Source organism: Coptis chinensis, chromosome 5, assembly GCF_015680905.1.
Source record: "Coptis chinensis isolate HL-2020 chromosome 5, ASM1568090v1, whole genome shotgun sequence".
Taxonomy (NCBI): Eukaryota; Viridiplantae; Streptophyta; class Magnoliopsida; order Ranunculales; family Ranunculaceae; genus Coptis; species Coptis chinensis.
In genome coordinates, this window is record NC_141460.1 from 56,523,229 (window position 1) to 56,549,597 (window position 26,369).

The 26,369-nt window shown below is 35.3% G+C and overlaps 2 protein-coding genes and 2 long non-coding RNA genes across 13 annotated transcripts; 1 reads left to right on the forward strand and 3 right to left on the reverse strand.

Annotated features, from left to right (window-relative positions):
* Positions 1-2,263: 2,263 nt before the first annotated feature.
* On the reverse strand, positions 2,264-4,576 carry LOC147498066 (DNA replication licensing factor MCM6-like). 8 transcript variants are annotated; one of them, XM_086559019.1, is made up of 9 exons: positions 4,424-4,576; positions 4,249-4,326; positions 3,983-4,029; positions 3,792-3,905; positions 3,579-3,717; positions 3,424-3,458; positions 3,228-3,334; positions 2,589-2,714; positions 2,264-2,493 (listed from the first exon to the last, which is right to left on the reverse strand). In XM_086559019.1, the coding sequence occupies exons 4-7, from the start codon at positions 3,821-3,823 to the stop codon at positions 3,304-3,306; spliced, it is 237 nt and encodes a 78-aa protein (XP_086415145.1). In that variant the 5' UTR covers positions 3,824-3,905; positions 3,983-4,029; positions 4,249-4,326; positions 4,424-4,576; the 3' UTR covers positions 2,264-2,493; positions 2,589-2,714; positions 3,228-3,303. The 8 variants fall into 8 exon arrangements, 6 of the variants coding, with proteins under 6 accessions (XP_086415145.1, XP_086415147.1, XP_086415146.1 ...); XM_086559021.1 differs by having other exon boundaries at positions 3,792-3,823; positions 3,983-4,064; XM_086559020.1 differs by having other exon boundaries at positions 2,589-2,711; positions 3,983-4,064.
* A 3,534-nt stretch (positions 4,577-8,110) lies between these two features.
* On the reverse strand, positions 8,111-8,931 carry LOC147498067 (uncharacterized). The gene is made up of 3 exons (XR_015194561.1): positions 8,846-8,931; positions 8,631-8,707; positions 8,111-8,523 (listed from the first exon to the last, which is right to left on the reverse strand). It is a non-coding gene; the product is annotated as an uncharacterized LOC147498067 (long non-coding RNA).
* An 8,953-nt stretch (positions 8,932-17,884) lies between these two features.
* On the reverse strand, positions 17,885-20,207 carry LOC147498068 (uncharacterized). 3 transcript variants are annotated; one of them, XR_015194200.1, is made up of 5 exons: positions 20,028-20,207; positions 19,132-19,196; positions 18,942-19,019; positions 18,275-18,518; positions 17,885-18,085 (listed from the first exon to the last, which is right to left on the reverse strand). XR_015194200.1 is itself a non-coding variant. In XM_086559022.1 (5 exons), the coding sequence occupies exons 1-4, from the start codon at positions 20,161-20,163 to the stop codon at positions 18,294-18,296; spliced, it is 360 nt and encodes a 119-aa protein (XP_086415148.1). In that variant the 5' UTR covers positions 20,164-20,207; the 3' UTR covers positions 17,885-18,085; positions 18,275-18,293. The 3 variants fall into 3 exon arrangements, 1 of the variants encoding a protein (XP_086415148.1); XR_015194201.1 differs by lacking the exon at positions 20,028-20,207 and adding an exon at positions 19,286-19,583; XM_086559022.1 differs by having other exon boundaries at positions 18,275-18,374.
* A 2,248-nt stretch (positions 20,208-22,455) lies between these two features.
* LOC147498069 (uncharacterized) lies at positions 22,456-23,666 on the forward strand. Its single transcript, XR_015194202.1, has 2 exons — positions 22,456-23,162; positions 23,301-23,666. It is a non-coding gene; the product is annotated as an uncharacterized LOC147498069 (long non-coding RNA).
* Positions 23,667-26,369: the final 2,703 nt, after the last annotated feature.

Sequence of the window (26,369 nt, forward strand, 5' to 3'; positions counted from 1 at the left end):
AATAATAACAAAACTGTGGTATATATGTTTAACGGATACCACGGTTTTTCAAAGAACCGTGGTTTGTAATGCCCATTATATACCACGGTTGTCAACATAACCGTGGCATATAAGCTATTGAAACCGTGGTTTATATTAGTGTATGTGTTATAATACCGCGGTATATAGTTTACTAAATTACTACGTTTATACCAAACCGTATATATATATATATATATATATATATATATATATATATATATATATATATATATATATATATATATATATATATTAATAATAATGCTAGTAACAGTCTTCCACTTAACAACCAAACCTGCATAACAAAATTTACACAGCCTGCCTACATACAACATTTCCATCTTCCCAACAAATTCCAAAATGTACAATAAACTATCAAACATTGCAAAAAAAAATAATAATAATAAAAAAAAACTTCCATTAATTTTTTGAGTGCACTAAGAAAACAAACTTCAAATTCCTTTTCATAAATTAAAAAGGTAAGACTCATAAATTAAATTGGAGGGGTCCGAACATAGCTAAAACTCATCCTCATTCGCCCCGAATTTGAAACACCCCATTTTCCGGATGAACTGAATAATATCGAGTCGAACACCGTCAAGTTCATCTTATGCGTGTATGTCTCCTTCAGTTCTAAATTTATTATCTGGATGAGTCAAAGCACAACATGTGGAGTTACTATATAAGAATAAAGCGGTTGTTGAGCCAAATAAAGTGTTTGTCAAAACTTTCGAATACCTTATTTTCAAATGATCCAAATTGAACAAGCTTCGCTATTTCCCTCATAAACTTCATTGTATAATACCCACACTCTGTGCCACCTGGTTAATATGGGCCCTAACATATAGACTCACAACATATGTAAACATATACTTTTCAAAGAAAAAGACAATAATGTGTAGGATTTGTTTACCTTGATCTTGTCCCACTTCAACGAAACTCGTTTCCCATCAACCCTTTGCAATGTGAGGACCGCACTTCACAATAAGATAAATGCAAAACATTTAATTCACAAGGTTTAGAGACAACCAATAGAAACTAAGCTACGTTTTATTAAGCGAAACATGATTCACTCCCACATAGTTTGTACATACAGGTTTTCACCTCACACATGGCTGCCAAGAGGTTTGAGAATAGATGCATTGAAAGAGAATCGAAGAAACTAGAAAGATTAAGGCAAAACACCACCATGTAATAGGGGTAAACAAGTAGGCCCCTCATCAGACGATTTACTCCATCCATAAATTAACATTTTTTTATGGTAAGGATGATCAATGATAATCATCAACTTGACACATTATGAAACAAAAAGGAATAAGGTGGTTCACAGTATCTTCAAAACCAAATTAATATGAATGGAAAACCAGGAAAAAAAAATATCAATCATTTACTTCCTAAGTTGCACTGCAATAAAAAAAGTAATATCAGAGAAGGTGTCCTTACCGGAGAGTTGATGTAGCTTGCCCCTTGCCCAAAAGATCCCGATGAGTGAGTAGGTGAAATTCAATTACCCGTATTTACAACAACTCTTTAAATCCCAAAAGACCATTGAAATGTAATAATACCTGGGAACTTTGACCCGATTGAACTCCAGCAGCCTCTTTTCTACCATGACCACCCTTCACAGATCCTTTGCTATCACCCCCGCCGAAATTGCAATTCCTCGATATAAATTAAATATCGTGTAGAAAATTAAGCTACAATTAACAAGTCACGAGAATGGATTAAGCTACTTTGTAGTGTCCTCTCCATTTTCAAGTAGAGAGAACGAGAGAGAGAGAGAGAGAGAGAGAGAGAGAGAGAGAGAGGGGGTTACCAAGTCCAACATTTTTTTTTGTATTATGTAAGACAACCTTGCAAGAAACCCAAAGAAAATGACGTAGCCGGCTTTGGAATATATGTTGTTTCATTTTTTTATGTTTCAAAAGAAAAGTAATCTGAGGGATAAATAAATTCCATAGTCTCTAACAAGTAGATAGATTCAAAAGAATAAAAAACACAAAATGTAATGAGAAATATTTGATTTTTCTGTTTCTCCAGGATCAAGCTTATATGTTGAGAGCAATGAACCACTTATAGGATCAACACAGCAAATGTCAGACGAATTTAACTAAAATAAGAACCCACCTACAATATTCTTTTATTCATCCATAAATCTATCAATCTCTACCCCAAACACCATTTCCAACATAGCACAATCACAAATACATTCCACAACAAGATGCTAGTAACCGGCATAATATTATAAAAGAAAGCAAGAATAAGATATACTCATATATATCTATCTTAATTAACACATTTGAACTACTAAGAATTGGCAATTTCCATTGAAGAAGTTCATAAAATACAAGATGAGAACATAACTACATAACTTTAATGGTAGATTTACATACTAATTAGCCACCAATTACAGATGAACCATACATTAGAACATAAGAATCACCACTCATGTTCTAGTTCCACATCTATTTCCTATAAAAAAAAACAAAAAACAAAATATTACACTACAAAAAAAAAACAAAAAGGCCTTTGATATTGGAAGATTAAGATCAAGTTTGAAGACTTACTCTCTTACTCCTCTTTGGTTGATTGCACAAGGATAAAATGCAACTCCAACTATATTCCAATTAATCTCACTCAATGCTCTTTGACTCCCATTTCTAGCCCGGTCTTTCCTCGCATTCGCAAACCTTCTTCATAGATCATACAAAATATCAAAAACCCATGTTATTAAGTAGACTTTACAACTAAAATTAATATAATCAAGACCAAGTCTCAAAATTATATCAAACTTTTCTATCCCGAGTCATAAATTTACAATCAATGACCAAGAAACAAAAATATACATCAAACTAAACTAATTCAGTCACACCAAACAAGTATTTGCCGACAAAGCTAGACCCACTAAGTGTATAATGCATTCAAAGACCAATAAATTTGCTAACGTCCAAGAAATTATTTATCATCAATTCTTTGTCATATATGGTGTTATTAATACAAACATGGCTCAAACTAATCTAACTTTAGCCAAAAAAGATGAACTGAGAAGTTCATGTTAATTGGCATAGTGACTTACAAAAGAATCACAACTTAATTAATTCATTTGCAGCAAGCAAGCTAAATGGACATAATTCTAAGGCATCAACTTCATACATTTCCAACTTTAATAAATTGGTTAAATAACTAGTGTTAGTTTAAAAGTAAACCTGCACATAGCCAGTAGCAGCCCATGATGCACATCCGTGAAGATTTTGCTCCATTACTCATATGGTATTCACACAATCACATTCCCTTAATGTACGACCATGCATTACTGTTGCAAAAAAAAAAAGGCAGATAAGAACAATGTGGTAATCTGTTTGATCTTCTGGCTCGTCAATCATAACATATACCAAATCAAACCTTAATAAGATAGCAGGAGGAAGAGCCACATTGTACTGGAAAGAAGAGATGCAGGTCATTTTTATTTCCACATTTCATAGATGATACACACTGACATAATCAGTTCTCTACTATATTGGTCTTAAAATCAACATAAAGGTGCAAACATTTCTCACCTTTAGTGGTTTTGACTTGTCATGCCGGCCGCCAGTAGGGTTGGCAGCAGCTAAAATTGATGTTCGAGCATTTAATGTCGCCTGTATTCCCGCTTTTGTGATACTTGGTCTGTTGTTCCATGGCTTCATGAATGGCAACCTTTAAAGAGATCAGACAGTTAGAGAAAACTTTCAGGTCCCTCGAAAGTTGAAGTCTAAATAACAGATGGTTACCTGATCTCTAACATCCATTTTATCAAATTCATCTATGCAACAAATTCCATTATCATCAAGCATTAGAGCACCAAGAGCAGTAGAGCAAGCATATTCCCTCGAAAGCATGTTCCACTATCAGCAAGCATTATCCGCAAGCATTAGAGCAACATATTCCCTCAAAAGCTTAAGTCTAAATAATAGATGGTTACCTTATGGTTTGCACATCTTTTTTGTCACTCTTTGGTAATCGGACCAGCTTTCAATTTGAAACAACCAAAGTCATACAATCACCTTAAAACAAGTAAACCTTTGATAACTTTGTAGGAGTACCAAGAGGAGCTGTAATATTGAGCAACTCGACCCGACTTACAAAGTATTTAGGCATAGCGACATATTTTTAGCATAAATTTAATGTGTTTGTTGAAAAAGGAAGAAGTCTATATAGCATAACATTTCTAAGTAACCAAGAGCTCACCCTGAATTGTTGGCTATCATCATCCTCCCCATCCCTCTTGCTATTTCTTATATCGCTATCTCTTCGACCATCAGATATCTGATTAAGAGCATACAAAGGAAACAATTTAAATGAAAGACTACTACAAATACAAATAAATAAAATGATGAGCTAGGAACATAAAATGGGCACAAACCTTAACAGAGTTAGCAATGAACGCAAGGCGATACGAGAGGTCTCTCACTCCTAGTGCCCGAAAGCCTCTTACACCTTCATTTCCGCCAGAAGATTTTGGGCGCTGAGACCTCTCTCCTACATTCTACTCTTTCACCTGGTGAAGCAAGTGCCATTATGTCCGGTATTACAAACCAACGTGCAGGTGAAAATGACCCCCGTGGAAGAGAAGAATTGCAAATTATCCAATCACAATCAAAATTCTCTCACTCCCCCAATCAATTATCATATAAATTAATAACTTCAAAGCCATATAATAAACAAAACAAAGATCTTAACAATACTTAATTAGTTTTTGTGTGTCCCATCGATGGTAGAAAGATCTTGGTTTACCGGATAAGTTGGGCCTTGCCGTGAGACAAAGTTGGTGGAAAGTTTCTTAGCGTCGGTTGGAGCAGCCTATAAAACTTCGGTTACCACTGTTGTTGTAGGGAATGGATAACTTCGAGCTATTTTTCTCATCTCGATAATTGATGGTATCTATGAACTAAAACTTTTACAGATTCATGTAAAAGGTTGGTGGCTACGCTTATATAAATAAGTTCAATGTCGCGAACGGTATATGACTAAAAACTTTCCTTCGGTGGGATCTCAAGGCAATGGACCTAATGCCATACTACATGATAATGTTTCTTGGCTCTTTTCAACATGTAGAACAACATTCTCTACTTGACATACAAAGAAAAGGGTATTGATATCTTACCACATTTGACTAAAACGGTATTTCATCATATTATATATGCACCTATCACATTCTAATTGGTATACATCATCTACACTTTGTAATTTTATGTGTTTTTTTTCTTTCTTTATTATCCCATGGGGCAGATTTTTGTAAAGCAAATCAAAACCTACACTTTTGTTAACTAAATAAACTATTAACATGATCAAAGGCCTACACCGAAGGGAGACAAAAAGTCCAAGACATTTATGGTGTCCCGAAAAGTGCATCGACCGTCATGTCCTTCGACTTCTTATGAACTTACCCCTGCATTTTAGACAGAAGTTAAACAACAGTAACTCATCAATCACTACGCCTACGCCAAAAGAGAACAATATAAGAGAGATTAGTTATTCTAGTTTAGTCTGAAATAAGAAATAGTTCTTCCTATGAATTATTATGTGGTATCCTCTTGTATATTCCAATTATCCCGCCTTAGGTTCTTTTCACTCCAAAGGAAGTGATTGATGCGAATATAACACATCTAACAAGTTCACATATTCTTTTTTGGTATTTCATTTCATAAATGAATTTCTAACTCTGTTTTCCAGTTGTTATGAACTACTCTTTCTCAACACATATTAAGAAATATATCCAATTAATATGACTCCCAAAAATGAATATCCTCTCCCAGTCAATCCATTAAAGTTTGGGCCAATGTTTTGTTTCATTACTTGAGATCCATATCTCTAGAAAACACCGCTAAAGTAATAGTTCTACATTGACTATTTCATTAGTAGTATACTTATTTATAACAACCTATCCACTCCTATGTTATGGACAAAAATGTGTAACACATGAATTGCATGTGCCAATCCACTAATAGTGTAATAGATCATAAAAGCAGTCAAGTCAAATGAAATTATATAAACTAAAAATAATAATGTAATCTCTAAAAACAATTCATAGACGAGAAAAATAAAGTAACAAAATAATGAAAACGTGGTATTACATGATAAGTTAAGCAATGAATATGCTGATAAAACATAAATAAATAAAATAATAAAATAATTATCTCAAAGAATAATAAATTTTACCTTCTCGCAAACACCTCTACCTAACTCAAAGATCGGTGTTATTCACATGAAGTGCGGGACACCTTTCTGCTGCATTTAAGCAATGGATGCTGATTACACAGTGTGTGAGTGAGTTCACATCCCAAAGACTAATGGCCTCTGCCTCAAATTTATAACAACCTTCCCTCTATTTCTCCAAGAAAAATTTAATAGATTTGCTATAGTAATTAGGTGCCCAGAAATCAAAGGGAATGAAGCAACGTGAGCAGATACACAATACAACATGAGAACATTTAAACTAACTAAAATCTATCATATAAAAATGCAACCTTTGGCCATCGTTGACAAGTTATACCAATCTATTGTTAACATACACCCTGAAAAATACATGTAAATTGTTAACATACCAATCCATTGTTGACAAGTTATCCAATACATGTAAATTTGTGATTGGTAAGATAGAGCAGCTACACCTTGCATTCCCTTAGCTCATTCTCCAAGTTCAGTTTTTCTTCTTGCTCAGTAAGGTAGAGCTCTTGAAACTTATCTGCTTGCTGCAATTTAGATATATCAGTTCACGTATCTGTATATTGATCAAATAAAAATAATATATAAGATGAGAGATAAGCTATACCTTTGAACTTAGGTCTAAATCAATCTCCAGCTGCTCTATCTTCTCATTCATGGCCTGGAAGGAAGTAAAAATATCATTGTTTACGGCCCAATAATGAGAATATCATAGAAAACAACACAAGCAAAATGGGAACATATAGTGCATCTACAAAGCAGATGACCATTGTGTTAATGAAAAAACCAACCATAGAATTCCTAGGTCAAAAGTAAAACCATATGACTTATCACTTCCTTTCAGATGACATTATATAAATTCCAAAGGAAATCAACCATATAATCCAGAGACTAATGAAAGGCAATTTACTTACTATTCCATTAAAAGCATTCAAACCGACCATCACCTTTGCATTTTCTAAATGGAGAAAAAAACAGAGACAAAACCTTAAAAGATGGCATAACGAAGCAGGATCTAGTTGACGTTAAGTGAGTACATCAAACTCAAAAAGGTTGATAGCTACCAAAGACAAACCTTTTTGTCACCTCATCTTGAACAAATCTCTCATGAGGAACATAAACTCCATTCTTTTCCCTTCTTGCTTTCGCACATCTATTACCAGTTTGTCGAGATTAAGATCTATAATAAGTAAGAAATTTCTCAACTGGAATACGAAAGTGAAAAACTCAACAAATATCAAACCTTGTTTCATTCTTTCCATTTCTAAGTACGATCTTTCAACAAAGTGGCCTTTAGACATTTTCTGGTTTACCCGAAAAGAAATAACATTATATATCGACTAAGTATTTGAGAAGAACTTGGTACAGGGAAAAATGAGTAGTGTACTCATGCAAACCTCCGCTTGTTTTTATATTTTTAGCACGACATGCATAATCAAGAGTGCTTAGCGTTTCCTCAAGACAATGCACAGCTGGAGAAATTGTCGCAATAATGCATGTTTTTGTTTTTCCACCCAATGAGTCACGTAAAAGCCGTGTAAGCTTACTGTCCCTGCATGAATTGGTAACAAAAAGGGCATTACATCAACAATCAGGGACCAGACGTAAAATAACTGAGCAATTCCTATTGACATAAACCTATATGGTATGTGAGCAGAATGTTCCACAAGTGCATTTATGACACGACCAAGTGTTAGTAAGCTCTTGTTTATCTCCCCGCTTCCCTTGCCCGACCAAACCAATTAACAACAAAATAAACAAAAAGAATAAAAGAATAATAAATAAAGACAATTCGATTCATTGATCAGAACATTTTCTTTCATTGTTCGTCACATCATAGGCCATCAATAGCATATTCATATGTTTAGAAGACAAACTAAATTTTAATAACCTTGGTCTATCTTGGTCTGACAGAACGAGGCACCTAATGATACTCTAGAACATTGATTAGATGCAACTACAGCTATGAAGGGATTACGATTCAGATGCCTGACACCACATATTGAGTTTAAAAGAAACTGAGAAAACATTTAATCCAATACATGTAAATTTGTGATTGGTATGTGGACGCCAATTTAATTTTTCATATATCAAAACAGGAAAATGTCCAGGAACAAGTTATCCAATACATGTAAATTTGTGATTGGTAAGATAGAGCAGCTACACCTTGCATTCCCTTAGCTCATTCTCCAAGTCCAGTTTTTCTTCTTGCTCAGTAAGGTAGAGCTCTTGAAACTTATCTGCTTGTACCTTTGGCCATCGTTGACAAGTTATACCAATCTATTGTTAACATACACCCTGAAAATCTTATGTCAAGACAAACCCAAAAGCTAATTCCTAAATTTTTTAAAAATGGAAACAATAGAAATTGTAAATAAAAGATGATTCACTATACAAAACGCTACCTTGGACAATGAAGAATCTTTCTTGAGCAGATTGAGCAATTGATTATACAAATCCAACTCCTTAGCCAAAACCCTAACTATTACAAAGAAAGAAGAAGAGAAGATTAAGAGAATTGAAGGAAAGAGAAGAGAAAGGAGAAGATGACGACTTGACTCAGTGGGCCACACTAGCGCGGGCAAGACAAAGAGTAGTAGCGGTTTTCTCCGATGCTTACCTCACTTTTCTCTTTTTTATTGAAAGGGTGTGAGAGATGAGCACGAGAATGAAAAACATCCTCACCCTATTTTCATTTGTTTTCAATTTTTCTTTTATTTTTTTGGCAATAGGTCACACTTCCTATCCGTCACCGGGGTAAATGTTACTAAATAAACCAAATATTTGCCTACAAAAAATGTAACGGTTGGTACCATTTCCAACGGAAAGTATGTGTGACAAACATTGTAACGGATGAATAAGTGTTAGCAATCAATTTTACTAAATGTTGCAAAATATGTGTGACAAACATTGTAACGGATGAATAAGTGTCAGCAATCAATTTTACTAAATGTTGCAAAATCAGTGTTATGGTGTAGTGGAGAGACCGAGAGAATAGCGGGAATCCAATTTGAATGAGTTTAAGATCTTGTATATTTTTTTTTTTTGTATTTGACTATTTGGCATAAAGTCATAAACCAGTAGAAAGTGGCAAATTTATATACCACTGTTTATGTTTAAGGTAGTGGGGATGTGGAGTACTCTCATGCTGGAAAAAAAACTAACCATGGTATATGGCCCAACTTATCCCACGGTTTTCATGTAACTGTGGCATATACTAGTAAACCAATGACCAAAGAAATTTCCGCCGTGGTATATAAGTATTTCCCACGGTTTTTGGAAGAACCGTGGTATAAACGTTCTTATTGACCGTGGTATATGTGTCATTCTGTAGTAGTTATTACAACCACACACTCCAAAGGGAGGGCCCGGTTACCTTAATAGTACACTTACTAATATATGGAAATGAGAGAAAGTACACCAAACATCAAAGGTCAGTCCTCATAGATAGGGTCCTGTAAAAGGACATCCTCCACATCGGGGGACATTAACCCATAAAAATGTTTTAAACAATGGCCATTAAGTTGAAAGGTATTGTTGTCCTTGGGATTTACCAAGATAATTGCCCCATAAAGGGTGACTTCAGTAACTAGAAAAGGACCAGACCAACGTGTTTTTAATTTCCCTTGGAAAATATGCAAATAGGAGTTGTAAAGCAAAACCTTTTGACCAAGTACAAACTCTTTATGCAAAATCTATTTATCATGAACACATTTCATATTAGCTTTATAATCCTTCATGAGATCATAAGAATCGCTATGGATTTCTTCAAGCTTATTTAATTGCAATTTGTGCTTTACACCTGCCTCATCAATATTGAAGTTCAAGCTTTTTATAGTCCACATAGCACGGTGCTCCAATTCAACGAGCAAGTGACAAGGTTTTTCAAACACAAGTCTAAAGGGAGACATTCCTATAGGAGTTTTAAAAGTTGTCTTATACGCCCATAAGGTATCTATTAGATGCTTAGACCGATCTTTCCAATCAGGATTTACTATTGTTTCTAATATTTTTTTAATTTTCCTATTAGAGACTTCTACTTGGCCACTAGTTTGTGGATGATCAGGAGTTGCCACCTTATGGGTAACTCCGTACTTCTTAACTAAAGAAGCAACAACTCTATTACAAAAATGTGTTTTGCCATCACTGATGATGGCTTTAGGGATGCCAAAAATGACAGAAAATCTATTCCTTAACAAAAAATACAATTGTCTTATGGTCTTTGCTACGGCAAGACATGGCCTCTATCCATTTGGAAACGTAGTCCACGGCAACAAGAATATAAATAAAACCGTGGGAAATAGGAAAAGGGCCCATGAAATCAATGCCCCCATACATAAAAAATTTCTACTACCATAATGGGATTTAAAGGCATCATATTACGTTTAGTATTATGCCCAAGTTGTTGGCAATGAACACACGTCTTGCAATGAACTTGGGCATCTTTAAAAAGGATAGGCCAATAAAAATCACATTGAAAAAATTTAGCAGCCATTTTCATACCACTAAAATGGCCACCACACTCTTTGTCATGGCAGAAGGACAAAACCTCATTATATTCCCATTGGGGAATACAATGACGAATAATCTGATCTGCACAATACTTCAAAAGGTAGGGCTCATCCCAGTAGTATAGCTTAACTCTGGCCAAAAAAATTTTACGTTCATTCTTTGACTAAACATCAGGAATAATATCAAAAGATAAATAATTCACAATGTCTGCATACCAAGGTGCAGAAAAAATAGAATAAAGATGCTCATCAGGAAAAGAATCAGGTATGGACTCATAATCACTATCACTATCATTTATTAGTCTAGATAAGTAATCATCAACTACATTTTTGACCCCTCGTTTATCCTTAATTTCGACCCCAAAAAACACAGAAACATAATAGATCTGTCCTTTAATAGCCATAAGCAAAGTTTTTTAGAATCAGATCCATCATAAACATTCAACTCTTCTTTAGTAACTTCCCCAAGTTGAACAGGTGGTGCTAAAGGTTCCATGTCAGCTTCATAAGACCTTGGTCTTGGACTCTTGGTGGTAGAGCCGTGGAGGTGGTGAAGTAAAAAACCTAGAAGCAAGATAATAGAAAGCTATTGCTAATTTGCTATACCTAAAACCGTGAAGAAAGTTGATGGTGACAGACTTGTGTATGATATTATTGATTCTTTTAAGTATGTTGGGGCGTTGGGCAAGTGGGTACGGGTCAATGTATCATAGCTTTATGGGTTGTGGACTTGTGGCCTTGTGGGATATAAACTGGGTATGGGTATTTGCTTATAAAACGAGTAGATCACGAGCTACTCGAGCTCGACCTCGACTTGAGCAGCTCAAGAGCTACTTAAGCTCTAACTCGAGTTACTCGCCATCTAGAACGAGCTATAAATTAAGCTCAAGCTTGACTCATATTTTTGCGCGGACAAGTTTGGGTCAAGCTATTCTCGAGTCGAGCCCGAGTTACTAGCGGCAGCTCGACTCGATGACCAGCCTTAGTGCTGGGAGATGTCTGTAAATAGAAGCTTAAATTTGGTAGGAGCAATAGAACCGTACTGGACTGCTTTTGAGTTCTATTTATGTTAAGACCTTACCCCCTGAAGTAAAAAGGATATCATATGACGATACCTGGTGCTTGCTCCTTAGAATCTCCTTTCAGTTGGTTGCGAAAGACATGGAGTTCAAACAGAACAAGTTTTTGCTTGCAGAAAAGCAGATTATAACTGCCAACCCAAATCTAAACACTGTATGTACCATATGTTGTTTTCTCTAAATAAGGTCGTTCATGATAGGTTTGGTTTATGTTGCTTTTTTCCTTTGGTATATCTTACGTTAATAAGAGCTTGTAGCTCATTTTCATAGCTTCAAATCCTCCATAGCTTGTGCATATACTAGAATTTCTCCTAACCATTTGTGTTACTTTATCAAATGGATGATACGGTAAATGAAACCCAACTAATTAACAGCTAACAACCAACTATAGTAACTCTTCACCAAAGGTAATGTAATATTTTGTGAGAGGACCAGTCCCACTGTCCTCTCACATATAGCTCTTGGGCATATGGTCTTCTCGGTGGTCAAGAAACATATGAATTTCCTTGTTTGGAATTTGAAGTCTCTTTCCAAACATCTAATGCTAACTATATATATAGTATGTGCATGTTACTATCAAGAGATACAGAAGACATAGTCGCTCTAAATGTGTTGTCTGTCTCTTCATTTAATTTCCTCAATTTCCTTGGTGCGCATTAGTGTGGTGCATTCATTGCAAATGTTGGATACCGTGGAAGAAATTCAGGTGAGGCATGACACAGTGAAAGAGATTGAAAAGAAGCTTTATGAGTCTTCACTTACATCAAGTTTGAAAAATTTACCACCTCCGAGCATGGTGAGATTTCTTAGCAGATCGACCACAACTTAATTATATTACTTGCATTCTTTTGTTGTTGTCAAGTTTTCTTTGATATGGCCATTTTAGTTCAGGCTCAAGGAGACATGCTAGACAACATTGAAGTTCAGGTTTGCGCCTTTGTAATACATATCAATAACGCAGTTGATTGACTAATTGTGTTCACTTTGGAATGAACAAGCGCACATGTGTGGTTGATTTATGGCAAGTTGTTTACAATATATCGATTTGTTTGTTTTGTTTGTTATGTACATTGCTAAATATTATTACTGCTTTGCACAAAATTTGCAAACTGCGAGATAATAAGCTACACTATGACTAAGGAGGTATTTTTTTTTTATAGGCAAGCGTGGTTGTTGAGAGGTCCCCTACCCCTTTTCATTAAAGGATAAGAGCTGGTTACATTCTTACATATTTTTTGCCTAGTACATCTTCATATACTATTTTTTTCATATCCTCATAAAAAGAACTAGGTACAATGTCAATGAATCTAATTGTAGGAACTTCAGATGCTAATATATCTGCAATTCTATTTTCTTCCCTATATATATGCTTGATCTGGAAGCTCTCCATCTGTGCTATAAGTCTTCTGATCCTGTTCATCGTGTGCTTAGCATGCCAAGGTGCTTCACCCTTTTTAATGAAATATGTAACATTAGTTGAATCAATTTGTACTTTGATTTTTCGCTATGTTATGTCTTCTTGCTAACTCTAGCCCTTGTTATATCCCTTGAAGTTCAATCAAAGCAATATTTTTATGTTCTGATCTTCCTCTTGATGCGACCACTACCACTCCATGCCCATCCACCTAAAATCTGATCATGTATGCTCTTCAATGTGCCATCTGTATTAAGTACCCACTCACCTTGGTCTGGCTTCTCCCATTGACAAAACAGTCTTCTCTTCTCCTTTATTAAAACATCCACATTCCATCTTTGTATAAACTGATCTCCTTTTGGTCCTATTAGAATATGTAAGTATTAAAATATGTCCAATATGAAAAGTCCTATGTTTCTATAAGTGTGGATATTCATATCTAGTAGTTTCTATTATCATGTTTTAGTTTAGTATAAGTATGTAACTCTGGGTAGAGAACAAACATAATACAATGACTCTAACCCTATTATTCTAGCCTACTCTCTTCTAAATTCTTCTTTTTCTTGGTTTTTCTCTCATTAGAACAATGTCACAACTCTCCTAGCATCACCACTAACATATAATTCTACATAGTATCAGAGCATTAGGTTCAAATAAGTTTAGTGGTATGCTAAAAGAGGTATCTCCTAAAATTAGTATACAAGAAGAAGAAAAAAAATCAATTCTTTTTCAGTATTTTAGTATTCAAGTTAAGTTTCAAGTTTTCTCACAAGAAGGTCTTATATCTTAATTGAAGTTTCAATCTTTCACTGTTCACCGGCGAGTATATTCACTGCACTGTTCACTAGTAGTACTATTCACCGCACTGTTCACTAGTGGTACTATTCATCACATTGTTCACAGGTACTATTCATCGCACTGTTCATCGTCATGTTTAAGTATTATAAGTTTTGAAATCTCTCGTATTATTATTCTCTATGGCTCGAAGTAAGTTTTCAAGATTCCGCTGGTGTTTAAAATTTGTTTGAAGAATGCTAGGAGAAAGATTCGAAGTTTCTCAGTATTGGTTTTTTAGTATTGTTTCGCTTCCGTAGTCTACGTCTTCCGCAATCTCTCTATCTTAGTATTGATAAGAGGGCACAACCTCTCTGTATCCCGGAGTCTCTGAAATTAGTATTGGACGAGACACGCATGCGCTTAGTCTAAGCCTTCTGCTATACGCGCACGCCAAAGGTTGGTTTCAGTACTGTTCATCATTTTTTATTCAGAGAAGAGGGTTCGCACACGCTCAAGTATAGCCAGGCCCAAGGGGTGCACGCACCCTGAGTACTAGAAGTTGGAAGAGTAGAGGGCGCGCGCACGCTCCAATATGCCTTGACGAAGGCACGCACACGCTCTAGCCTCCACACATCAGGTTCCAAGATTTTTTGATGTATCAAGCCTTTGGAAGGTAGTTTACACTCTCGTCCAAGATTGGAGGGGTTATTGTTTGTAAGCCGTTATGGATGTTTGGGTTTCTAGCTTCCACGCACTTTATATTGATGCCGACAGATACATATTATCAGCTCGTTTCTATATGGAGTTTGATTATAGGTTTGTTGGGTGTTGTGATCTGGTTTTGTGAGTAAATGGGTAGAGAAGAAGGCCAAATTAGGTAGATTCGACCCAGTTCCTATGTGGGTTATCTTGTTCGTGTTACTGATTTAACTCACTTGAAGAACACCTAGTCGGTCAAATTGGGCCAGATTCGATCCAGTCCACGGTTTTTTTTTTTTTTTATCCTCATCATGTTTGGGGTTATTCTGTCCGCGTTTGTTTGTTAGCCTCATCATGTTTGGGGTTATCCAGTTCGCATTTTTTTGGTATCCTCATCATGTTTGGGGTTATCCAGTTCGCATTTTTTTGGTATCCTCATCATGTTTGGGGTTATCCTATTTGCGTTTGTTTGTTATCCTCATCATGTTTGGGGTTATCATTATTTTTTTTTATTCCTTTTATGCCGCAGTGGTGCTCGGTGCTCAGTTCAAGTCGGAATAGACAATCCTTTGTTTGTTCCAACTCCGTCTTGTATACTCCAACTTGAGGGGGAGAATATGGAGATATGATGACATTGAGTAGTATTTAAGGCAAGGAGAATATGGAGACGTATGTGGAAGAGTGCTCATGTCTCCATATTTCTCCATATTTCATCATGTCTTGGCGAACTCACTTCTTTGCATCTTAACAATATGACATCCCCACTATTCAGCACTCATATTTCCAGGTAGCAGTATTTAGGAGTACCCAGAACATTATTTTGCAAGACTTTAACAATGATATTGATAGTAGCAGCCAAGAAGCTCACATCAAATCAGTATTATTGTTTGCAATTTATGTTATGCAAGACTTCAACAGTGATATTGATAGTAGCAGCCAAGAAGCTCACATCAAAATGATCAAATCAATGTTATTGTTTGCAATTTATGTTGTGCAAGACTTCAACAGTGATATTGGTAGTAGCAGCCAAGAAGCTCACATCAAATTAGTGTTATTGTTTGCCATTGCCTAAACCGACAGTTTCACTTCCAGAACGTCTCAACAGTTGTTCGAGTTCTTCAACTAAAGACAGTTATATGTGAAAGGGGGAGCTGTATTCTTATCTTTTCTTTCTGCTATTCAAGCTGCAATTTGCAAGTTTGCGGCATTATATCTTGAGGGGGAGTATTAGAATATGTCAGTATTATAATATGTCCAATATGGAAAGTCCCACGTTTCTATAAGTGTGGACATTCATATCTAGTATTTTCTATTATCATGTTTTAGTTTAGTATACGTATGTAACTCTGGGTAGAGAACAAACATAATACAATGACTCTAACCCTATTATTCTAGCCTACTCTCTTCTCAATTCTTCTTCTTCTTGGTTTTTCTCTCATTAGAACAATGTCACAACTCTCCTAGCATCACCACTAACATAGAATTCTATACACTACAACACAGAAGCTCTTATACAACACCTTATGCCATCACTAAAGGTCTTAAAATGCGTTGCAATAGACCAATTGCTACGCCAAAGAGGGCGTCGCAAAGGCGCTGCTAAAAAGTGGGTCACAAAAGCTAAATTGCGATGCACTATATGGCGTTGCAAAAACTTATAAACTTTTGCAATGCCATATATTGTTGCTATTACTTCATCCTCGTCGCTACTTCTATTTTCAATATTAAATTAATTTTCAAACTATTTGCAACGACTAGCGTTGCAAAAGATAACTTGTAACAACACTTCAAGTGTGGCAAAAGGTCAATCTTTGGCTGTGCTTTGAGGCGTTGAAAAAAGAAACCTTTTTGCTGCACCGAAACCGTCACAAAAGGATTAAATCATTAGGTGCACCCTTGCAAAAAAGGTGTTTATAGCTGCCAGAATTGCCGTGGCAAAAGAGTGCTTTTAGCTGCATCAGATGTCTACGAGCTTTACACATAATTTTGATTCGTTCTTGTTTGTAGATTGTGCCAAATGCAATTTATGTAGATATATATAACAACCCCATGTGAATTCACAACGATGACAACAAAATATATCAAATTCATTAACTAAGATCCTCCATTACAAAAGTATTTCACACAACTACACGTGATTGTTACCAATACAATCATTACAAAATTTCCACAACATTAACTTAATTTATGCAAATTTCATAAAAACTAGCACTTAGCAAAAAAAAAAAAAAAAAAAAGCAAATGTCCACATTCTTTGAGATTGAACAACATCCACCCAAGTATTCTTCATTAATCATATGGCATCTGATCGTCCAATCAACAAAAAAATAAAACCAAAAAAAAAAAAATAAAAAATAGGGCATAAGTGATTAGGGACAATAAAACAAAAATGCACTCAAGTATGCAATGCAAAGATATTTTCAAAAATAACACCAACTTAATACACCCTTCTTATTAGCCAAGTATGGGCTTCAGATGTTGTGCTTGCAAAAACCAAGATAAGAAAGGAAACAAGATAATTAACACAATATCAGATACTCATATTTTTTACTTGTTAAAGTCCTCAAACAAGAGCAACTCAAAAAATTTAAAAGAACGGAAATTTGTACCTTGGTCCAAGTGGGGAAGAAATTTGTACCTTGATCCAAGAAAATTTGTACCTGATCCACTTCATGTTGCAATGGCCAAATATATACTTTTTGTGTCTTAGTTAGTAAAGATGGAAGTGTTAAGTTAGTTGACAACTTATAGATTGATGATTAACCAATGAACAAATATATATACTTTGTGTATCACATGAACGGATGTTTAACGTGGCTTGTGCAGTTGAACAAGGTTGTTTCGAGTTAGAAAAAATGTTCAATGAGAAGATGATATGACATAAAAACTTAAAAGTTAACCAATGCAACAGACGACACAACCATGCACTAATACCAAAGCAATTAGCTAAGACGGTATAAGAAGAACCATTTAGAGCAAACTATATATATATAAAAAAAAAGAATAAACTAAAGCAAAAAAAACATGTAACATGTAAAATAAGAATAAGAATAAATTGCATTAGAGGTTTGAAGAATGAAAAATTAAATAAACAAAAATATTATAGTGCATGCTTATCATATATGAGACGAGGAAGCCAAATGTATTCCCCATTCACACACACACACATCAAAGCACGATTTTGAACACTCTAATGACGTATGTCTATCAAGTTTATTGCGGCCAACCAACTAAGAATTATGTACCAAAATCCCATCATGACTTGTTAAGTGCTTAGAGAATGCATGAATTACAATAACATAAGAACAAGCCAAAAGAAAAGAGGGAAAAACCTGTAGGCAGTGTTGGACATCAACAATCAGCTCTAGCATTTCGAACCCCTGTTTCAGGACAGACAAGTTTATAATTGTTTAAATATTCAAGAAGGGGACTCAACTCTAAATATTTTAATTCATTGAAAGCTTTACATCTAAAATAATTAATAATGTAATAACAATGCAATAACACGACTAATAATAGTATTAATAACAAAACAATCTGACATGTAAACAATATGTCTGGTTAATTACCTTTGTCAAACCATCGCATCTAGAGCACATCCAAGTAAACAATTCTGTCAAATATGACATGTAAACCTACAAGATGCAGCACCATGTCTCCAGTAATCAACTGCAGGTTAAGCATCCTGTTAAGACATTATGACCTGATACCCACGAGTCCCAACTAACATATCCATTTCAATGTCAAGGGGCAGTAAGATAATCAGGCCTCTCCATTTTCCAACAAAACACTTCTTTACTCAGGTTCGGAACTCTAGGAAAAAATAACAGAAAATTCAATAAGGGGACTTACCTCAATTCCTATACAAGTAATACAACTACAAACATTTAAACCCTTTCAAGGATACAAGGGGACCAACAAGCCTCATAAAAGGATCACATCTAGTTACTGATCAAGGTATACTAAACACTAAAAAAATTAGTTGGAATAACTATCCAACAGCTATACTGCAAAATATCAAGAAAAACCATGGTATACATAGTAATATTCAATCATGCCTTACCCATCAATCCAATATGCACTATCACTAGTCTACAATGTTAAACAGATAATGTAATACAATTTATATTCAAGAGACATTTATCAAACAAAGCAATGGCAACAAGCCAAGATGCCAATAAACTATCCACTTAACATACACATTGTATTGAAAGGGAAAACTAAAAAGAAGAGTACCTGGAAAAAAAAATAAAGCTTCAAATTTTTTGCCCCTGATAATATTTTAAGCTTCCAGAACAAAAATAGCCGAGAGAACTGCAGAATTACAATAACAAATTATATGGTTTTGGTTTTTTACGCCAAAAAATGAACAATGCAACACAAAATTCCTTAACCATATCACTCGAGCCAAGAAATTATTAGTTACCTTAAAACTCGAAAACCAAACTTGAGAAATCGAAGCATTGATGGTGGCGGTCACCCAAAACGTTTCTGAAACGCAAAATCAAACCTTTCAAGTGTTAATAAAATAAAATAGAGGGAGAGGGAGAGGGAGAGAGAGAGAGAGATCGTTAACTAACAGGCGTCGTTAGTTTCGTTGCTTCTTCAGTCGGTATAGTGGTTACGGTGGAAATTATTCTAATCCGAAGAGAGAGAGAGCGGAGAGAGTATCCATGCGTGTGTGTTTTTAGGGCATTTCAATTTTTAGTGCCAACACCAAGAATGAAGGGCCCCCACTAAAATCTTTTGAGGCAAAATAAAATAAACGCCTAAATAGTAAATATAAAACCCATCAGCGACACCAATTTCGTGGCACCAATGGCGATACCACATAAAATTTGTACATTCACAGAATCTTATTACAACGAAAAAGGCGTTGCAATTGATTATTCGAACATTGGCGACCACTAAAGCGTAGCAAATGGTAAAGTTCATTTTTATAAAACTGCATTTTCTATTTTTTTAAAAAAAAATAGTACAACCATTTGCCTCGCCAGAGGTGTTGCAATAGTTAATTTCACATAAATTAAAACCAATAGCACGACAAACTTTTAGCAACACCAAATGGAGTGACAAAAGGAGATTTATACCAACGAATTTTGGGCGTGGCAAAAGGGTGCGTTGCAAAAGATCCCTTCTGTTGTTGATAGGTCCCATTGGCATTTTAAAAGTGATTGAATGTAACTTAGTTTGCACATCATTAAATACCAAACTTGCTAATTGTAGCTAGATGCATTGTTTGTTATTGAATATTCTATCATCTCTCCTTCCATATCTAGTATATAAATCTATTAAAAAGTAATCTAAATGCATCTTGCTTACCTCCTTTTCCTGTACCATGCTTGATTATCCACTGTAACTCTTCATGCCATGTTGCAGATCTCACTAAGGGGGTATGCTTCAACTGATTTTCCATTTCTCCTTTATCCATAGTGGTTTTAAGTACGTTGTGACACATGCTTATGCCTCATATATCTGAACAAATTAGAACCCTTTATAGAAGTCAACGGGAAGTGGATAGGTTAGATATGTCAAGTTATGTTCTTATTTGTCCCAAATTCTTTAGTTACAACCACGACAATCTTTGTACATGGGACCACCTTGTCTTGTTCTTTATATTTCTTTTTTTTAGCTCTACCTAATCCTATCTTTGTATATGGGTCAGTTCACTAAGCGAACCGTTAAAACTGATTAGGAAGACTTGAGAGAGCAACAACAGGCCAGCAGTGACGACCAATAAAATGCGATCTTTTATTGTAAAATATAAGAATATTAGACATCCCAAGAATAGGTTAGGTGAAGTCATTTCTATGTAAGTTTGATTTGTAAATTAAATTGAGATTTGGATTGAATTGGTGACTTGTTTCTATAATGTTTAATTGATTGCGTTGGTGGTTTTGTTTCTTGTTATTCATTTGTTACTTAAGTTTGTAGAATATAATGTGATCTCTATAAGATAGATGGAGTAATCAGATGTGCTAGAGCTAGATGGTGAAATTAATTTGATCAGGGTAGAAAAATATTTATATATACTTTTTTTCCACAGGCTATAGTTTACTAACGGATATTTCCATTACAAAATCCATTTCTAATAGCAAATGACAAATCAAATTACTGACGGATAATTCTATGACATATGAAATCTTTTTTCAAAGTAAGTGAAGCATGCCAAAAACGGGCTATCATCAGTTGTCTGTCCGTTACAAATAATCTCTACTAGAAGTATCTCCTATAATCAACATGGCCTCTTAAATTCATCTGGTTATTTTTCTTACTCCATACTACCCCTGAATGAATATTTAAATTAAAACACTAAAATACCAATTGGAAGGACTAATTGGTATTTTTGGATTTTTTTAAATTTATGGTACCTATATGTCCTAGCCTTCAATTTCAATTTGAAGTATTGCTTAAGACTTTTGAATAGGAGTAACCGTTCATTTAATGTGGTGATAAATTAAAATCCCAAATCCACCCCACATTTGAATTGTACACCCATCATAAATACCCATTTAATTACCATAAATAAAGGGTGATCTTGGACACACCCATAAAAACACTCCCATACCCTATAACCAACATAAGTTTTTGTCATACCCCAATAACTGCTTAAATCCAATAACATCTCCCAAATTAAGTTGGGGTATTTCCAATAAGGCCAGAGGCAAAATGATAAAAAAAAAAATAACCAAAAAAATAACGACACGTCATTTGGTACCCTTTTTTTTTGGTATTTGTTATTGACATACTCCATATTGTGTTGGGCAGACTCCAACAAAAAAAACAATTATTACAAGTGTGCCATTGGTCCCAAAAAATCCAAAAATAAAAACAAATATTACAAATGTGTCATTGGTCCTAAAAAATTGAATTCGAAAACCCCAAGCTTAAACGATACGGCTAAGCCGTTCATTGTGCAAACCCAACGATTTGGCCACACCGTTTGGACTGAGTCCCCAACGATGTGGCTACACCGTTGGACTAAGTCTCAAACGGTGTGGCCACATCGTTTGGACTAAGTCCCAAACGACTTGGCCACATCGTTTGAAACTTAGTCCAAACGGTGTGGCCACACCGTTTGAGATTTGAACTTTGAAAAAATATAAAGTTCTATTTTTTGGCGTTTGAGACTTAGTCCAAATGTTGTGGCCACACCGGTCAAGAGGCCAAAAAACAGAACTTTATATTTTTTCAAAGTTCAAATCCCAAACACCATTTGGACTAAGTCTCCAACGATATGGCCACACCGTTTGGACTAAGTCTCAAACGGTGTGGCCACATCGTTGGGGACTTAGTCCAAACGGTGTGGTCATATCGTTGGAGAGTTAGTCCAAACGGCGTGGCCACACCGTTTGAGATTTGAACTTCGAAAAAATATAAAGTTTTGTTTTTTGGCCTCTTGACCGGTGTGGCTAAACCGTTTGGACTAAGTCTCAAACGATGTGGCCACATCCCCAATGATGTGGCCACACCGTTTCATCGTTGGGGACTCAGTCCAAACGGTGTGACCACATCGTTGGGTTGCACAATGAACGACCTAGCCGGGTCGTTTAAGCTTGGTGGTTTTTGAATTCAATTTTTTGAGACCAATGGAACACTTGTAATATTTGTTTTTTTTTTGGACTTTTTAGGACCAATGGCACACTTGTAATAATTGTTTTTTTTGGGACTCTGCCCAACACAATATGGGTCCATCAGTAATAGGACCCTTTTTTTTTAGCGAAAGTTTCTACACAGAGGAAGGGGGAAAAAAAGAAAAAGAAAACCTCTTGTCTTACGAAGTTATCTCCTATTTGCATATTACTGTACGTTTGTCTTGGCAACAAACAAAGGTTATGAAGTTAAACAACTTTAGTGTTTCTAACCGACAAAGGTTACGAAGTTATCTCTTATTTGCATATTACTGTACCATAGTTGTTTAATGAAATGCCGCATTGAGGGGGGAAAGTCGTGTTGCTGATTTCATGTGCGCAAGGTTGTGAAAATTGCCTACGGAAGTGCATGTCTTCTATTTTGGATGTGGTTAGGCTAGGAGAATGGAAATTTGAATTTGGTGTGGTGAAGTTAATCTTGTTTGGTTGTTTGGCTGGGAACAATTGATGTTCTATGTTGTTAGGTTATAGATTATACTCTCTAGGTGCTTGTTATGTTATGAGAATTGTTATTGGTGAATGGTTGTTTGAAGTGGGCGCTGTTTGTAGAATTGTTATTGGTGAATGGTTGTTTGAAATGGGCATTGTTTGTATGAATTTGGGCATAGTCACTTGACCTTGAACCTTTTATTTCCTTCCTGTTTGCTTTAATCCTGACCTTAACTTGAGTTTTTCTTGTTTATACTGAACCATGGGAATTTGTCTAGGAAAGCATAGTCAAAAACATGAAAACTCTGCAGCTTTCAATGACGTCAAACCCACTGTAAATTCCAATACAAGTGAAGCTCCAGACGTAAGAAGAGAAGTAAGAATATTGCAGGCTCTGACTAGACATAAAAACCTAGTATAGTTCTGCATGTTGTTTTGTTTCATGTGAACACAAGCCTTATTGTAACATCAGGACTAGAGTCTTCAGTAAAATTGGATGTTGTTGTGGTTGAAGGTGATTTCAACAATGAAGACGATGAGAGTTAGACTCAGCAAGAATTTGAAAGCAATGTTGTCAACGAGCGTGAAGGAAAGAGACCTCTTCTGACGGGAGACCTGCAGGTGACTTTGAAGGAAAGTGTAGGAACCCTGGGTGAACTCACATTCACTGACAACTCAAGCTAGATTCGTAGCAGGAAGTTCAGGCTTGGGCTAAAAGTTGCGTCAGGATTGAGGTCTGAGAAGTTGAAATTGTATGGCTAAAATTATAAAGCCATAGGTAAAAGTTGCTTCTGTGTAGGATCACCTAAGTAAGACATGATGTCTTCATTTGTACTTGTAAAGATTATTTTGAGTTAATACAAAGTAAAGAATTTCAATATTTTTTACTATAAAAATGAATTCTCTCTAAAATTAGAATACAAACCTGTCATTAATTATATATTCAGGGGCTGCAAAATGTTGATGATAAAGATTCTAGTATCTTACCTTATGACTTCATAGAGAAGCCTTCTAACAAAATACTACCAGATTTCATCAACAACCTTGTATATAATAGAACTCTCCTATTATCAAAGCAAGCAGTCTCCTGAGCAAGAAATATACTCACAGATGCAGAACATTAATTTTGAGTTTCCCGGCAAAATCTTAGCAAAAATGACTCTCCAGAGTGAACCAGTAGAGAATGAACCATACTTCTTTATACTTAAATTCAACTTCACATCAACTGATTCTACATCTATGAGTACATCTCCGCCAGGTCTAGAACTGAAGTTCAATACAACCTATTCATATCTTCAGTTAGGCTAAGATGGTAATCTTAGGAACTATACTTACTTTGATAAGGTTAATGACACTACTACGAGACCTCCATGGGATGAGACCTTAATTTACAATGTTCTCTAGAAGGCTTTTCGATGAGAGTGAATGCCAATTACCTCTGAGGTGTGGAGAGTTTGGGATTTGTGAGGATAATCAATGTGTTCCTTGTCCGACACCCAAAGGACTAATGGGTTGGAGCACGAGTTGTGCACCTCCAAAGCTTCCTCCTTGTAGTAGTCAAAGTGGGATTAATGTCAATTACTACAAAATTGTTGGGGTTGAACACTTCTCAAGTAATTAACTTCTCAGGAAATGGACCGATTAAACTTCTTGACTGCAAGGCGAAGTGCAGCAAGGATTGCACATGCTTGGGTTTCTTCTATAGGAAAACTACATCAACTTGCTTACTCACTCCTCAGCTCAGTACCCTCACTAGAGTCTCAAATTCTAGTCATCTAGCTTTTATTTAGATTGCCAAGTAGATTTGGAAATCCAGTCTGTAATAAGGAACTGAATGTCATTTATTGTTAATCGAGAAAAATGTCTTTATCTTTTGAAATAATTGTATCAACTACCATAAGAAAAAGTGAAAGAATTCTACCTTAGCACATGTCTAGTTTTGTTTGATTCATGCCTCATCGTCTCATCTACTTATATAGTCATATCGGCTACTGATCAGCACAAACTATATTGCTTCCACCTTTCTTCCGGAAGAAATAAAATTCCTGACCATGAAATTGTTTACTTTTAGACCAACCAGCTCTAGTAGTTTTCTTCTAGCTAGCATCAAAACTTTGAGGACATAGCATCAAAGTGTCAGGCCAAAATAAATGCCAAAAATACAATGCCAAAAATGTAAAGATACTGATTATACCAACATTGTGGACCTAATTAAAACCTGGCTTCATTAGAGATATTATTCGAGCACAATCAAGCTTTAGTATATATGTTCATGCCTGGCTCATATGATCGATTTTTTTGGTGGTTGTTAACAGTTTATGCAGGATTCAGTCGTTGTGTGAAAAACTCAAAGTGCAAGATTAGTAAATTTATATCTTCGAACTTGAGTTATACTCATCATTTTTTTTTTTTTTTTAATTTAGTGTGGAGCTAGACAAACTTCACGAATGATGATCGATGGCTAAATTTCTATCTTCGTCAAGGGCAGTGGCATGTGCCCTGTGCAAACTATGGTTTCCGACTCTTGCTTCAGTTTCGTCGCACATCATTTTTTCTTGAGAAGCCTTAATTTGGAATGCAACCAACTTTGTCCGGTACAATGTTGTTACCTGAAAATAAAAAATATTGTGCCAGTCGAGCACAATATTTAGAATTCTACTACCCGCAAAAGATGTAGAATTCTACTTATATTGTTCAACATTGTAGTAATCCAAAGTACAATAGTCTTCTGCGTTCTCCCATTCGTCAAAATTTGATTTTGAATTTTTTTCTTCATTATCATTCGGTTGGTATTCACACTCATTACTTTGGTATGATTGATTCAAATAAAAAATGGGTGTTTGCATGTTGATTGATGAGATAAAAGAATAAGAGGTTATTAGAGAAAAAAAAAAACGCGGTCTTTTTCTTCTACAACTGAATCACGTAGAGTAAATGACTTATTTTAGTCAATAAATATCTTGGGTACAGCTAATAAAAAAGAAAGATAATTTAGGAAGCTAAATGTGTCTAAAATCATTTTATTTACTCATTTTAAAATTGGGGTACGGGAGTGTTTTGTTGGGTATGTCCAAGATCACCCTAAATAAATAATAAATACCATTTAATTAGCGAATTGAAAAGATTGGAGAGAGAGAGAGTGAAGGGTTCCCCAAAAAAAAAAAAAAAAAATACCACATTTATAATAGATCATACTGACTTAATTACCAACGGATTTCACTCCCCTCTCTCTCTTCTCTTACCATAAACCATCGTTGTCTCTAAATTGGTTTTTCTCAGTGCTGTTGAATCCAGGTCTCTCTCTCTCTCTCTCTCTCTCTCTCTCTCTCTCTCTCTCTCTCTCTCTCTCTCTCTCTCTCTCTCTCCTCTTTATCGTCCTAAGTCAATAGTTTGTATTGACATTGTTTTCTTAGGATTATTTGTTATGCTTCATATTTAAATCTCGATAAAACCTTTGATACTATTTGATCATCAATCAGTTACAAAATACAGAATTGGGTATTAAAGTTGTAGTTATGAATGATGTTTATTTGAATTCCATTGAAATGAGTATCTTTAATTGATATTGTAGATTGATGACTGC

Bases quoted from the DNA above. Each gene is read 5' to 3' on its own strand.
- LOC147498068 (XM_086559022.1), bottom strand. From the start codon at position 20,163: ATGTGTCACAACGTACTTAAAACCACTATGGATAAAGGAGAAATGGAA. The intron at 19,020-19,131 runs GTAACTAATAAT...GTAATTCTGCAG, and splicing joins TTTGGTTTTCGAGTTTTAAG to TTCTCTCGGCTATTTTTGTT. The intron at 18,375-18,941 runs GTACTCTTCTTT...CTTAACCTGCAG, and splicing joins AGCTTTATTTTTTTTTCCAG to TTGATTACTGGAGACATGGT.
- LOC147498066 (XM_086559019.1), bottom strand. From the start codon at position 3,823: ATGAATTTGATAAAATGGATGTTAGAGATCAG. The intron at 3,718-3,791 runs GTAACCATCTGT...ATCTCTTTAAAG, and splicing joins AAATGGATGTTAGAGATCAG to GTTGCCATTCATGAAGCCAT. The intron at 3,335-3,423 runs GTTTGATTTGGT...TTTTTGCAACAG, and splicing joins CCTCCTGCTATCTTATTAAG to TAATGCATGGTCGTACATTA.